This window comes from Bactrocera dorsalis, chromosome 4 (genome assembly GCF_023373825.1).
Source record: "Bactrocera dorsalis isolate Fly_Bdor chromosome 4, ASM2337382v1, whole genome shotgun sequence".
NCBI lineage: Eukaryota > Metazoa > Arthropoda > Insecta > Diptera > Tephritidae > Bactrocera > Bactrocera dorsalis.
Window position 1 is genome coordinate 8,643,735 of NC_064306.1, and position 15,988 is coordinate 8,659,722.

The following is a 15,988-nucleotide window of genomic DNA, read 5'->3' on the forward strand; positions in this document are numbered from 1 at the left end:
GCTACAACAACGACATGTGTGGACGAATTTAAGACACTTTAATACAAAAAATCAGTTTAAACTGGAATATTAGATGGGAATAGACAAATAAATAAGTATAGCACCGCGGGCTAAGGTCTATTGTGCCCTCTCCCAAGTCGCAACGACATATTTAAACCTTTGAAGGTTGTAACCACCTATTAGCCACTTGGCATGGCGCCTGCCTTGGAGATGTTGCCACTACACTTCCCTACCCACTCCTTCCTTGCGGATCAGCTTTTTTATGGTATGAGGACCAAACGTAATGAAAGGGTCCTACCATGTTGGTAGATGCTGCGGATCGGACGAGCTCATCAGAGAGTTCATTCCCGGCTATACCTTTTTGACCTGGCACCCAGATAAGGTGCACTTGGTTACGATCTGATAGACTGTTCATTCGTTCTATATACTCCTGCACCAATAGCGATTTGATCTCGTTTGCAGAGGTCGCTTTAAATGCCGCTTGAGTATAGATATACGTTCATGGCGGCAGTTGCGTTCTACGCACCGACTTATAGCAAAGACCTCTGCTTGTAGTATACTCAGAAAACTACCCATAAGCATGGAGAGTTTGATGCATGGTCCTGCGACCACTACGCGAATTCTCACCGCCGTTTTCAAGATGTCAGTGTACCACTTGGTTGTACTATCCCTAAGCAGCAGCTCAAGATCGCAATCGTTCCATTCAGCCTTACTGAGGGTAACCTTGAACTTCTTAGTGAACTTTACACTTTTGGTAATACTGTCTCTTAGGAGAGGAGCCAGCGGTATTTCATCACCTAAGTCCTTATCTGGAATATACGCAAGAAATATTTCATTGCATACAACAACAATGCATACTATATGTATGCCTTAACTGTAATCTTAATGTCTCTTCATTATTAATTTCTAATTAGAAAGAGAGATGTCACTATAATGCAACTCATACTCCTCCCAGCTCTTCTCCACACATGCGAAATGAGATTTTGAAAGCGTTTTTAATTGAAATTATCAAAGCGATTAAAGGACATAAATTAAAGGCGGTGGAAAATTAAAAATGTCAAGCAGATTGCGAGCAGAAACGAAGGCGTACGAATGTATTTATGGCACGATTGTATTGAATAGCAATGAAATGCGGCCGGGTACTTATGTGGTGGGCGGCGACAGCGGGTGGTTGACTTGGCTGTTTTGACAGCAGTTAATAAATGAAATAAAATAAAACGGAATTAAATGAAAATTGCCATTTTAAATCCGCGTTAAGCTACTTGAAGTCAACAAAGACGCGTAAACACACACACAACAACAAAATTTTAAGGATATAAGCACATATGTACATATGTAAGTACATGTACATATATACATACATATATGTATATGAAAATATATACGAAAATATATGAATAAATAAGAGTAGACAATAGGTTATCTCTAAAGTGGGCTTACAACTTACAACAAAAAACAAGTACACGAACATATACTTGAGGAAAGAGGGAAGGCGGAGTTGTGGTGTGGCCATATGTCATGCGTTTGACTAGATTACGTGTACAAGTAGCCTCAGCGTAGCGTATTGACGCTGCAGCGCAGTGTTTTTATGGGCCAGTGGCAGGGGTTAAGGGTTAGGAGGGTAATTGTAAGTGGTTGCAATAGCAAAGCAATGAGCAATGAAAGCGAACTAAATCGCAAGGCAAGTGGATCAGTTGGAGATTAGCGAGAGAACAATGGAAATTGGGTATTAAGGTTATACGGATTGAGACAACAACAGTATTGCCAGATTTTATAATTATTTTAAACCTTTTCAAAAATTATTGTTACAATTTAAATACATATGTATGTGAATCAGAAAAAAATAATAATAAACAATAATTAATTTATTTTTATTTTTACTTTTAATTTTAATTTTAATTTGAACTTAATTTTTAATTTAATTTAAATTTTACCTAAATTTTAACTTTATTTTTAATTTTAATTATAATATTATTATTTTTTAACTTCTTTGCAATAAAATTAAAATTAAAAATAAAGTTAAAATTAAAAGTAAAAGTAAAATTAAAAGTAAAATTAAAAATTAAATTCAAATTAAAAGTAAAATCAAAAATTAAGTTAAAATTAAAATAAAAAAAAGTTAAAAAGAAAGTTCAAATTAAAATTAAAAATAAAATCAAAAATAAAATTAAAATTGTTGATTATAAAAAATGTAAACTGAATGTGAAATTAAAAAAAAACTAAAACACGAAAACAAATAAAAGGGGATTATCACAAAATATTATAAAAAATTGAGAAGAACCAAAATAAACAAATATAATTTACAAAAATTCAAAATTTAGGAATTACATATTAAATATTTTTTTTCGAAATTTAAATTTTACTGAACTAAATAGATTTGTACATACATACATACAGTAAAGGACAAAACTGTTCACGAAAATACCAAAATTTTTCTTAAAGCTTAGAAATTTTAGAAGACACCTTACACAAAAAAAATAATGCATACATTTAAAAGAGTAGTAAATTTGCTTTCAAATCCAATAACTTAATTCTAAAATTTAAACATAACGTATTAAAAATACTTAATTTTCAGAAGATATAAGTGTGAACACTTTTGTCCGTAGACTCAAAAGTTCGATGAATATTTTGTGTGACCATCGCGCGATTTTTTTAAAGCTTGAATCCTTTTTGGCATACTATTTATGAGGTTGTTTAAAATGTTTTGGCTTATATTTTGCCATGCGTGGAGGGCCCGCTCCCACAATTCATTAACCGTTTTTGGAATATCCTTTTCAGCAAAAATTTTTCTTTTTAAAATCGCCCAAAGGTGCTCAATGGGATTCAAATCTGGGGACTGCGGAGGCCAATTGAGCAGTTTGATCCCGTTATCCACAAACTACGATTTGGTAACTTTTGCGGTATGCTTCGGATCGTTACCCTGCATGCAAATATCTCCTTGGCCACATTCGAGTCCAAATATATCTAGACTTGGAAGATATGAGTCCTCCAGAATATCAATAAAGTCTGTGGCACGCATTATACCATCGATCCTCCGAAGGACACCCAGCTCATTTCCGCGAAAACAGCCCCAAGCTATCAGTGATCCACCTCCAAATTTCATTGTTTGGCATATGTTGCGCTTCTGTAAACCAACCTGTTTATCAAACCATGTCCCAGCACGCCCATCTGATCCTATTCGATTTATTTTAGTTTCGTCAGATAAAGTCACTCTCTTCCAATCATCGATTGTGAAGTGTTCATATTTTTTGGCAAACTCCAAACGAGCCTTACGGTGTTTGTCACTTAAGAGAGGTTTTTTTACCATTGCTCTAGCCTTGAGCCCGTTATTTTTTAGGCATCTTCTTACTATTTTGTCGCTGACATTCACTCCATGGACCTCTCTAATGATTTTATTGGTTTCCACTGCGGTATTTGTTGCTCCTGTAACAATTAAGCGCTATTCGTGCTACATCTGGGGATAACTTCTTCGGACGGCCTGCACTATTTCGTGGTACTGTTAAATCATTCTGCTTTTTTATTTTATTAATTATGTAATCCCAGAGAAATTTTATATTTTTTTGCGATTTCTCGGTAAGAAACACAATTTTTAATGTCTTCCAGCACATTTTTCTTCAAAACAGGATTTACGGCTTTTCCCATCATAAAGCAACTAAAAAGTTATTTTTTAGGATTTAAATATTTAAACATTGAATGTAAATTAATTAAATAAATAAGTAAACTTTACCTTTTCCGTATTAAAATTAAACTTGGAACTCAATTGTGCACAAAATCTTCTTGTGGTCAAAACTGTTCACATACTATTTCTGTTTTCTTCGACTCATAGAAACAGTAAAAGTCCCGTTAGTTTAAAAAAGTGCTACCGGCTGGTAATTAACGTAACGCTTGAGAATTTACAATAGAAAAATATTGCCAGACTGGTTTCAAATTTATGAAATAGCAAGCGAATTCAAATTTCATATATTCGTGAACACTTTTGTCCCTTACTGTATGTATATGTATTAGGGTGCGTCAAAAAACTGTTTTTTTTTCGCTTCTTAATCTGAAAAATTGGCTGATAGACACCTAGAAAGGCTCTCCAAGTATGAGGTCTAAATTAAATAACGGCTGGGCCATCTAACGTTTTAAATTTGAATTATCTATATTTGGACATTGGAAACGTCAAATACCATTCGGAAAGTGACAGATATTCAGTAAAAAGTCTAAAATTTACGAAATGGGTCGCTATTCACTAGTCTACAGTTCGCAGATTGGGCAGAAGATCGTTTGACCGAGGATGGTCAATTTTACCGAAAAATCATCTTTTCGGACGAGGCTCATTTCCACCTCGATGGTTACGTTAACAAGCAGAATTGTCGCATTTGGGGCACAGAAAACCCGCACGTAATCGTCGAGAAGCCAATGCAACCAGCACGAATCACTGTATGGTGCGGATTTTAGTCTGGTGGAATCATCGGCCCATTTTTCTTCGAAAATGAAGAAGGAACCGCCGTAACCATCAATGGTGAGCGATATCGCGCAATGCAAGCGTATGTGACCAACAAAAACCGTTCAAGCCCCTAGGTGCCGAATATTTGCACCCTAGTACCTATAGTTGACTGTTTACCGCAAATATCGGTCAAAAAATAGTTTGTTCATAATTTTAAAATTCTTAATTTATTCCTGAAAATCTATGTCGTCTCCCTCAAAGTAATCATCGTTGGTCCCAATACACTTATACCAAGTTTTTTCCAATCCTTGAAAAATCAATTTCCGAAAAAGCCCTCAACGCGCGCTGCGACTCACGTTGTTGGCTCACTTTTGCCACAATATGCCGTCTGTTTCCGGGTCGTAAGTATTACATCCCAGACTAATCGCCAGAAATAATACGTTTCATGACGTTCTGGTAGTCGGAAAGCATTTTTTCACAGACCTTAACGCGAAGCTGTTTTTCTGAAAAATTTAATGATTTTGGAACAATCGTGCTTTCACTTTTCTTGGGCCCAAATGATCTTTCAAAATGGTTTTCACTGTTCCTTCAGATATTGCAGTGCTACTCTTTGCTTTTTTTTTGATATTTGTGGTTTGGTGCATCATGAATTTCTTCCGGAGGGACAGAAAGTCAATAAGAAGTTTTATTTGGTCGTTTTGAGGCGTTCGCGTGAAAATATCCGTCGAAAACCTCACGAATTTTGGAAGAATAATTCATGGATTTTACATGACAAAGCACTATCGCATCGAACCATGACTGAAATGTGTTCGATTGAAGAGATAAAACTAAATTTGGTAATAGAGAGCTGAAGGCCATCCCAAAAAGTTCTTATGAAAAGTGGTTCGAGTACTGGAAAAATCGATATCATAAGTAATTAAGTATTACATCTGCTGGGGATTACTTTGAAGGCGATAAAATAAATATTTTAATTACAACTTCCGGTTACTTTTTTGTCACAATTCGGTTGCACCCGAGCTGATCACTTCCTTACTTGCTTGTTGTAGCATTTATCTACGTTCTCTTGCTTTTATTAAGCGATTATTAACAATAAAAGGATCAAGTTAGCGTATAATGAGTACAATGAGCAGAAATTGCAGCAGCACGTACCCGCGCTCATCAAACTATGGCAAAGTCCGAGTGTGAAGGGCGATAGGATAAAAGTGGAAGCGCACACAGATAATACAAAGACTTGGCTAGTTGTGGTGAACGAGGCATTATGAGTACGCAAAGCATAAATTTACACCCCTCGAATGCATAAATGAGCGAAAGATGAAAATATTTATTAGTTTTCATTGTTGTTGTTGCGCTACCAGTTGCTCATCACCCCTCAGCACAAAGGCAGTTAGGAAGCGGAAGTTGTTGTTGTAGAGCGACAATTGTCTATTGAATATTTTATGCGACCTAATGTCTATCTGTGGCTAATCCGCAAAGTCATTTCTACAAATTCAATAGAGATGCCTCACGGCGGGCGGCGGGTGGAGTGTGGTACGCGTCTAGTTAATATTATGAACATATGACGCAAATCGGCGACAACATGAATTCGTCATGCACTTCAAATATGTTCACAATTTTCAAAATTTTCATTGTTGTTGAATGTTTGTTGTAAAACAAAAGAGTTAGTCACAAAAAATTAAAAATTAATCAAAAAATAATTAGTAAACGAGAAATGTTAACAGAACTACAATCTACCGTTACTTTTGTTTTGCGCATATGTAAGTATTTGCATAATGAAAAAAGTAAATTTGATAAATTTTTGCATTTACTTTCCGTCTCCATACCTAGTAGCCACGGTGCCACTGAGTCGTTCTCCTTAGCCGATTTGATGATGGTCTCCGGCAGTGGCAACGAATGGCGCACCATTGCTCCATACAAGCCGTACTCGGCCATGATTGTGCTGCGTCCCCAACATTTTTCCGTTTTGCGCCATTTGGCGCGGCGGTTTTGAAACCAAACCTGAAAGTGAGTGAGAAAAAATAATATTAGGCGAACGGTTCAAAATAGATTTTAACAGTTTCACTCGAATATAAAGAGGTAGACAAAACATACGAGGTATGACAATTAAGTAATCAGACTGATACCATAAAAACCGTATGTTTGAAAATTATTCTACAACTCTGCCATCCCCATCAAAGTAGTCCCCTTGGGCAGCTATACAGCGATTCCAGCGCGTTTTCCATGCTTCGTAACATTTCTGGAACGCTTCGACTGGGATGTCCGTGAGTACCCTCGTCACGGCCGCCTGGATGTCCGTAATCGACTCAAAATGGGTTCCTTTGACCACCGATTTTGTTTTAGGAAACAAAAAAAGTCACAGGGTGACATGTCGGGCGAATAAGACGGCTGTTGCAACACGGCGATCCCTTTAGAGGCCAAATACTGGGACACGCTGAGGGCGGTGTGGCACGGCGCGTTGTCGTGATGAAGGATCCAGTTACGAGCGATGTCTGGGCGCACCAAAATCGTCGGTTAAAATTTGTCTGACTGTTTCACGGTTCATACTCAGTTCCGAGGCCAACATTCGAACTGTTAAACGCCGATCTTCACGGATTAATGCGCGAACACGCTGCGCATTCGCGTCAGTCCGCACCTCGACTGGTCTCCCACTCCGCGCCTCGTCTTCCACGCTTTCACGCCCATCCTTAAACTTCTTTTGCCATCGAAACACCTGGGCGTCTACTCAACTTGACGCTGCAGGCGAACTAAACAAGCTAGAGCGATGGTACATATATCAATGGATAGAGGAGGAATGCCGGAGAAAGAGAAAGGGAGGTCACAGGTTTACCACAAGCGCGGCAATAAAATCATCTCATTACTTAATTGTCAAACCGTGACCGTTTTATATAATTGTACTGAATATGTTTAAATTAACAACGATTTCTGGTTCGTAAGACCACTATCGAAATTATTTCTCTGTACGAGATTGATCCGATAAGTACTTAGCCTACAAAAGAACATTTTAGAAAAATGGACATTTAGCTCCATAAACTTGACCTAGCGTTAAAAATTTTTTCATCCGTCTGAAAAATACGATATGGCTGCGAAAACCCCCCCGATCGCACTCAAATTTCTGTCCGTAATGAAGTGAGTTGTGTTCGAAGTCTGGTCGGCATACTGTTCGATCGACTGCAGAGATGATTTCTGCGCCAACAGAACCGAATTGCGAAGAAGCAGAAACGGCTTGGATATGTTGGCTTTCAATATGTTTCTTGGCCAACTCGATTTGACCCAAATTTCTATCCGATGAGCGACTTTTTCATGTTTAAAAACAGAAAAAAGTAACATAAAGTAAAATCTAGAGAATAAGGTGGATGGAACAACAGTTCGTAGCATAAATCGATCCTTGGCGACGGCAGAGGTGTGAGTCGGTGCTTGTCATGATGGAAGGTCACTTTATTCTTCTCTAAATGGCGACTTCTTCTCTAATAATACAAAACAGTACAGTCCCCGGTGACCTTGTAAATCTTGCCTCGCAATTCGTCCAGTAAAATCAACAGTCTCGACTATTTCTTCATCTCTGGTGTGTACCAGATTGCTGATTGCTTCATTGTTTCACCGATGGTCACACTGAAACTTCCGCAAATTGCGCTCAAACAGCGTCAAATATTCCTCGAAATTGGTCTCATGGTTTCACATGTTGTCCGGAGTGGACAAACTCTGCCACCATCCATGGCGCCGAGAGCTTTCTAATGTCCAATTGCTCCTGCAGGATATAACTAATCAAACCTTTGTATTGCCTACTGTCTCAACTATCTCACACACCTTGAATTTAATCCTATCACCGACTGAACGAAAGGGAGCAATATTTAAATTTTTCTAAAATCCGGCTGAAATTTGGACGATAGCCATCAATGAGAATGCCTTACATGATTAAAAAAATCTTTGCAATATTGCGCTATGCGGCTGCGAGGTGTAGTACTTATCAGACCATCTTTATCTGTATGTCCAATAAAATGCAGAGTCTTCGCAAAAACACCGAATATTTTACGAAACATTTCAGCTATTAGTTATGCAAAACCAAAAATTGAAATAATAATGATCATTATTTCGGATGTGCCTATAAATTAAGTGTGTCACGTTGCTATTGAAAAGTCATTTATCATATCTACTCGAAGTAGCGCATTTGACAAAGAACTAAAACGCACCATTCACCCACCACCCCCGCAAATCTGAGCTAAGACCAGTCATAATGCATACTCGCATACGCCGGCCATAAGTCACATTCCACTTCGGAATCTCTTTTAACAAATTATGCAAATTTTTCCGCGCAACATTTTGGCGCACGACTCAGTCAGCCGAGGAAGGTTGCTCGCGAACAAGTGAAAGGGTAAATCTTAGACAAATCTCTACACGCAGAGTACGTTGTGTTGGACTTTTCGCCGCGAAACGCAGTCGACTAACGGAGCATGATTACTTTTTGAAGGGAACGAGTAGCGAGTACGGCTCAACAAAGTGGCAGGCAATATTTTCATATTCGCTAGTTAACTGTTTACTTTTTTCCAATACTACGAAAGTAAAAAAACCGAAAAAAGTCCAGCAAAATAAATCTAGCGCGACAGTGAATACTTTTTTGGCAAGTAAAAGTGAAAACTCAATGTTGGAGAGCAGATGTACAAGCCAAGTGCTTACGCTCGCCAGTTGGCAAAGCCATAACACGAACTCAACCCACTCGTTTAGTCACTCAAGGCGCATCAGACGCTGCTTTTTTAAGGGTTTGTTTTTTTCTGGCCCGCTACACTTTATAACTAATAGCCGAACTAAGCGATTTGATGGACCAGAAAAATGATGACTTCTTCAACTGCTGGCTGGTAGTGTAGGAGGAGGGTTGTTTTGGTACGCTTTCAATGCCATCCACTAACTATTTGAACCTTTCGTTTTTTTATTGTCTGACTTTATTTACACATTAGTTGTTACTTGCTGTGGCGGGTTCTAGATGGTTTAGTACTATGTCGTCACAATTTATGCATTTATAATATGGTGACTTTTTGTTTTGGTGTATATTTACAGCTTAATGTGTCAGAGACCGATTTTTACGAGCGTCACTTGGTTGATGGGTGGGACAGTATGAAGGAATGGATAAAAATTTCGACCAAAAATATGTCAAATCTCTTCTAGCTCTTTGTGTTAAGTTTTGCTAGGATTGTTGGAAAAGTCATAGAGTTTTCGAGAGTTTCGATCCAGACGGTTAGTACGGAGAGTACGGATTTGAAGCGACTCCTTCAATGGCATGCACGCATTTTCAGCATCTCCAGAGCTCGAATAAAACCTCTTCATGATATGATAGCCTTAAAGTAACTAAAGGACACCTTACCACGAAGAAACTACGCAAAGCTTTGAGATTCGGTAACTATTGAAATACTCTAAGCCGCATTTGGAACTTTAGGAGCTCATGTAGTAAACTTCGTATCACAGTATGGGTACAGGTATAGGTAATGAGTGATAGAAATTTGAGGGCTGGTGAGATCAATATTCTATAACGTCCAACAGTCCGAGCCACGCTCTTTAAAGGTAGTTGACAACCTGATATTAAAGCTTAAGCTGTTTTAATAAAAATTGGCAGAAAAAGAGCATTTTTTTGGTTTCATTGGTGTGGATTGGACTAAATTAGAGTAGAGTTGTGTGTTCCTATATTAGAGGAGGAAAAATAAGGCTTATGATTCGACATGTCATATCATAGACCGGACAAATGCTCGTGCCAGACAAATACTGTTTCCGAAAGTGGTAGCGGCAGATGAAGTCCGTTTCAGAGATTGTTAGCCCGTCCACCCATTTATTAGGGAGCAAGTGGAATCCGTTCATTTTTGAAAACATCTGTTGGTCCCTATAAAGCTTACAAAGTATTTTAACTATAAACTTCCAGTGCAAAACTCAAAGTCTAACTTTTCTCCTCACAAAGCCATTCGCTTTATTGAAAGCTTTAAATTATAGGTTTTGCTTCAAGAGTAATGATCCCACCATCTCCATTTTCATGTATTTCCTACTGGGATACTTTAAAATTTAATTGTTGTTATTGTCATTTTCTTTGGGCTTTTCGCCTCAAGTGCCCAAATATGTAGAATCACATGTATGAGCATCGGTATGTACTATATGTGTAAGTAAAGTACATAAAATGCAGTGAATCGGTTAAATGTTGTGGAAGATAATCTAATTTGGTCACTTATATGCGAATATTTGAATATTATTTGCTATTTTGTCATTAAACATTAAATGTAATTGTGTACAGGACTTCAGTATGTTTGGTAGGGTTGAAGCTGTCTCAGGATTTTGTCATCCCAAGTACACATCTACACACATACCACCTAATAATGGCATTTGGGAGTTTATTTCGGTGAAAATTTGTGGAATAATATTTCGGAGATTTATCATTCGCATTTTTATCACAGAAGTTAAATTTTTAAATATGGAGTAGAGAATTTTGAATATTAACTTCGTAGAATTTTGAAAATACTAGGAATATTTTTTTAGAATTTTTAATATTAAGGGCTTTTTCAAGTAGAGGTACTTCTTTCAATAGCATTTTTTTGACAGATCACGCGTGAGTCGTGTCAAGCTGTCATGTTATTTTTGTTCAGTATTGTTCGGCATTTCATCATGGAAAGACTTACGCTTGAACAACGTTTACAAATCGTTCAACTTTATTACGAAAATTCACGTTCTGTAAAGAATGTGTTTCGAACGCTTCGCTTAACTTATGGTAAATATAATCGTCCTACTGAGCGTACAATTCGCAACACCATCACCCACCTAGAGACCAACCATTCATTATTGGATAATACTCGACCGAAAAGATTACGTCCAGCGCGCAGTGAAGGAAATATCGCAGCCGTAGCTGAGAATGTAAGCGAAGACCGTGGAGAGTCGATTCGGCGACGTTCGCTATGGGCTCTTAAAAAACTCCAAGACGTTCCGACGTTTTCGAGTCAACTTTTGTTCAGCCATGAGGCCCATTTCTGGCTCAATGGGTATGTAAACAGGCAAAATTGCCGCATTTGGGACGAAGAGCAACCTGAAGAGATTCAAGAGCTGCCATTTCATCCAGAAAAAACAACGGTTTGGTGTGGTTTGTGGGTCGGTGGAATCATCGGTCCATATTTCTTCAAAAATGATGCCGGTGAGAATATTATAGTTAATGACGACCGTTAGCACGCCTTGATAACCAACTATTTGGTGCCTCTTAATTGAAGCTCGTGATCTCGGGACTTTTGGTTTCAACAAGACAGCGTCACTTCCCACACATCGCATCAATCAATGGATTTATTGAGAGAACATTTTGGTGAGCAGATAATTTCACGTTTTGGGCCGGTCGATTGGCCACCAAGATCGTGTGATATCACACCATTAGACTTTTTCCTGTGGGGATATGTAAAGTCTAAAACCTATGCGGTCAATCCCGCTTCGGTTCAGGCCTTGGAGCAAAACTTTACGTCTGTAATTCGCCAGTTATCAGTCGAAATGCTCGAGTCATAGAAAATTGGACTCAACGGATGAACCATCTGAGACGTAGCCGCGGCCAACATTTGAATGAGATAATCTTCAAATAATAAATGCGAAAGAATGTTCTTTCGAGTGATAATAAACATAACCCATTAAATTAGGAGTTTCTGTGTTTTTTATTTGAAAAAGTAGAGAGCCTCGAAATGGATCATCCTTTTTAAGCTAACATCCTCAATAGCCTATAAAAATGAACGGTGTTACAACTTATGTGAAAAATATAACCAACCATACTAACTACCAACTAACAGGTCACAGCATCATCTTCCTTTTTCGATATCCCTAATAAACTTCTATCTTGTAAGTATAGGTATACCAACCGGTTATTTATAACCGCTTTAATATATTAACATATCCGGTGAATTTGTTAATTTTAACAAAGTAAATATACGCACCACCCACTCCATTCTACTTTTACCGCCTAAGTGTCAGTGACTTAATTGAATTTGTTGTAAGAAAATTAAATTATCAAACAGTTTGTCACATAATAACAACGTCTACGACATGACAAGCAATAAGCGTTTACTGTTATCTGAAAAGGCTCTGGTAGGATTAACTAATTTAAATTTGAGCATACTTGAAATATTCTTTTCTGCTTTGGATGTCTTCATGAGTTTATTTAAGATATAATTCCCGTCTGGTAAGTTCTCGAATAGAATAAAGATGTGGAATAACACTAGTATATAGTCGCTTTTCGACTGTGATGTTAGAGGCTGTTTTCAACTAATTTTATGTTTCAAAACCGAAAATGAGAGTACTTCCCAGCACATATGTATGATTTTTATGTTGTGGTCATGGGATGTAGAGGTCAGAGTAGCAGCATTCACTAAAATGGTAAAAATAACTGTAGTGATTGAGAAAATTCGTCATCAGGCCACCTGTAATGCCTCATAGACCTCTTAGCGCATCAGTCGCAATTTTTTTTTAGATTTGTTGAGTACTTTGTCACTAGAACCCTTTTGGATTAAATGAAAATCAATGAATAGTAGGAAAGATGATATTTAGACCTTCAAAGCTTTGAAAAAATTTCCGAGCTTTTACTTAAACTCTGGGAACGGTTACAAGTTGCCTCATCCAGTTTAAATATGAAAAGACGTGGCATAGTAATTTTATTGAACCCAAACTTTCTTCAAATCTAGAACGAAGGTATGGTACAAGTAAAAGACCTAAGAAAATTCCGTCGAATTGAAGTCTGCAAATTTAGACTTGTTGCGGGCATGGCAGATAAAGATTATCACTGTCTCGAGGTGAATCTCATATCTTCGTTAAGTGCGTCATTTTAGACAGCCTGGTTAGGTTTTTATTCTGTATATTTGTACTGGTGAAGCCCAAGACAAACGATTGAGATAGAGAATATTTTTGGGAACATTTCTGAATAGTGGAAATAGAATTTACCAAAATAATTCCAGATTATTGTATTGTAATCTGCAGGAAGTGCCAACGATACAACTTTTAATTATATTAATTTATCTTATACTGCAGATAAACACAAAATTATAAAAATAAATAATAAATTAAAGAGTTTTCGAGTCAGTTGCCAAAATTTGAATTCTAGCCAGAGCACATGTATTAATATTGCTTCCGTGAACTAGATTCTACCATTGCTTGTTAAACGCAGATTGACTTATATCCTACCGGTAATTCTAACTGCTAACATACATACATATATACATGCTATGTGCGTACATACATATGTATGTATACCTTAGCAGAGATTTAATCGTATTACAAACTTGGCACACTGTCTTTGGTTCGAACTACAACAGAATTTACTACTAATTGTGGTTTAAATTACCACAGGAAAACTGGCGTTAATATGCAGGAGCTGATTTTCTATGAATTTGTATGCACACGTGTTGTTGTAGGGTGCATCCGAAGCAACCTTAATTGAAATATCTCACAAGGCAGCTGGTATTGTGTTGCAAGTTTGCAGTTTAACTGTTATATGCATATTATATGTACTATGTATGACTGTAAATATGTACTACTGTGGGCAAGAAATAGTAAGACTTTTTAATTTAAATTTTGAGCGAAAACGCATTCGTCGAAATATTTTTCTCTAGGTTGGTATGACTGTCAGTGACATCTATGCCAAATGTCGCAACGAAATTACCATTGGTGTTTAGTATACAGGTACGCTTGTCTTTCTGAAGTACACAAAGCGCATTCGGCGACTTTGGCGATGAGTGAAATAATTCAACAGAAGAAGTTCCATTAAATTTTGTATGTAAGGAATCAAATTTCTGATGCCGAAACGTTCAGAATGTTGGAAAAGGTCTTCAGTGATAATTGTTTGTCGCGAAGCACTGTTTTTGATATATAAAAATTATTCAAAGAAATTATTCCGAGAACGCGTTGACGATAAACCCCCGCCAGGACGGCCATCAACATCAACTGATGATCAACGCGTCAATAAAATCAAGGAATTGGTGTTTGAGCATAGACGATTAACAATCAGAGATCTTACTGGCATCGTTGGTATAACGGAAGGATCAGTGAAAACCAAAAAAATCATTTGGGCCTAAGAAAAGTGAAAGCATGATTGGTTCCGTAATCACTAAATTCTTGCGTAAAACAGCGTCGCGTTAACGTCTGTGAATCAATGCTTTTCGACTACCAGGATGTCTTGAAACATATCATTACTGGCGATTTGGTTTGGATCTATGCTTACAATCCGGAAAACGACAATCAATCGACCGAATATCATGGCAAAATTGAGCGGAAGCCGCAAAAACCACATCAAAGCAGGTCAAAAATCAAGGCTATGTTGACAGTTTTCTTCGATTATCGAGTTGTGGCGCACTCCGAATTCCTTCCATACGGCCAAAGCGTCAACAAGGAATACTATTTGATTGATAGGCGTAACTTTTCATAAAAAGAGGCCGGAATCATTGTTCGACAACTCTTGGTTTTTGCACCACAATAATTCACCGTCATATACAGCATTGATTCTTCGTGGCTTTTTCGACAAATTTTCCACCACAACCACTGTATACGCCTGAATGTTCGAGCGAATTATTTAGATCAGAATGACAACTATAGCATATAGCTTTCATTCAAACTGATCGTAATAAAAATCTTTTTATACCCTTTAGCTATAAGAAATACACCTGCGAAGGTTATTATAGCTTCAGTGCAATTAAAGGTAACGTTTTCTCTCCACTTTTCTTGCTCCTCTTTATTTTACTTAATCAATCTTTCTTTAATAACTATGTTTTCCACTGTCTCCTTTCTGTTTTTTCTTTATTAGTTAATTTGCTTTAATTTAGGTTAGGTTAAAAGGTCGATTCGAATAGAGATTCCACTTGGATAGCTTAGTACGCCGGTCCGGTACCTAAAAAAAAACTCATCTAAATTGACCCATACAATTCGACAAAGCACTGTGAGCCCATCAGAAGTCAGATTCGACTATTTCTTCGGATTCGCCGAAGGCAAGACTACCGCTATATTTTCGCCTCAGCTGTGCAAAGGCTGGACAATGGTGAAGAAAGTGCCTGGATGTTTCCAACTTAACCCCACTCCATACAACCGTCCAATTAAAAACTCCAACGATTGCGGCAAAATGAACTTTGCTCAAGGCCAAGTAGTTCAGTAGACCTCCTGCGTGCTACTCTAGGTCGAGAGCATCTCGCAGTCGCACAGGAGCGTTCAAGCTTTTTAGCAAGTGTAGCCGCCTTCCATCAGACGAATGCACCATAGAACATTACTATTGTCTCGTAGAGCCAAAATATTACCTTTGGTGAGAGTCTTCACCCCTTCCCTATAGCTCCCCTAGAGTAATACGAGTTAACCGATGCGTTCCTTACTATTTCCTCAATTATTTAATTTAGCTCAACGTAATTTATTTAAGTCAAATAATTTTTACTTTGCCTTCGCATTTCTCAAATTCATTTTCTTTCATCTTTACGCTAATTTTCTTTGGTCTTCCTTTTCTCAATTAAAGCTACTTTTCAATTAACCCAGAAGGCAATATTTACATACATATGTACATATATATATGCAAATATGAACACAATTACAGATCGTTAC

General features: G+C 37.6%; 1 protein-coding gene across 2 annotated transcripts in view; it reads right to left on the reverse strand.

The window, feature by feature from the left end:
* LOC105232211 (diencephalon/mesencephalon homeobox protein 1) overlaps positions 1–15,988 on the reverse strand; it is a 154,357-nt gene that overhangs the window by 2,288 nt on the left and 136,081 nt on the right. Inside the window, exon 4 of one of the 2 annotated variants that reach the window (XM_049454798.1) lies at positions 6,250–6,424. In XM_049454798.1, the coding sequence (XP_049310755.1) occupies positions 6,250–6,424 (175 nt within the window). Of the gene's footprint in view, positions 1–6,234; positions 6,425–15,988 lie in introns of both variants that reach the window. The other variant, XM_049454797.1, reaches the window with a different exon arrangement.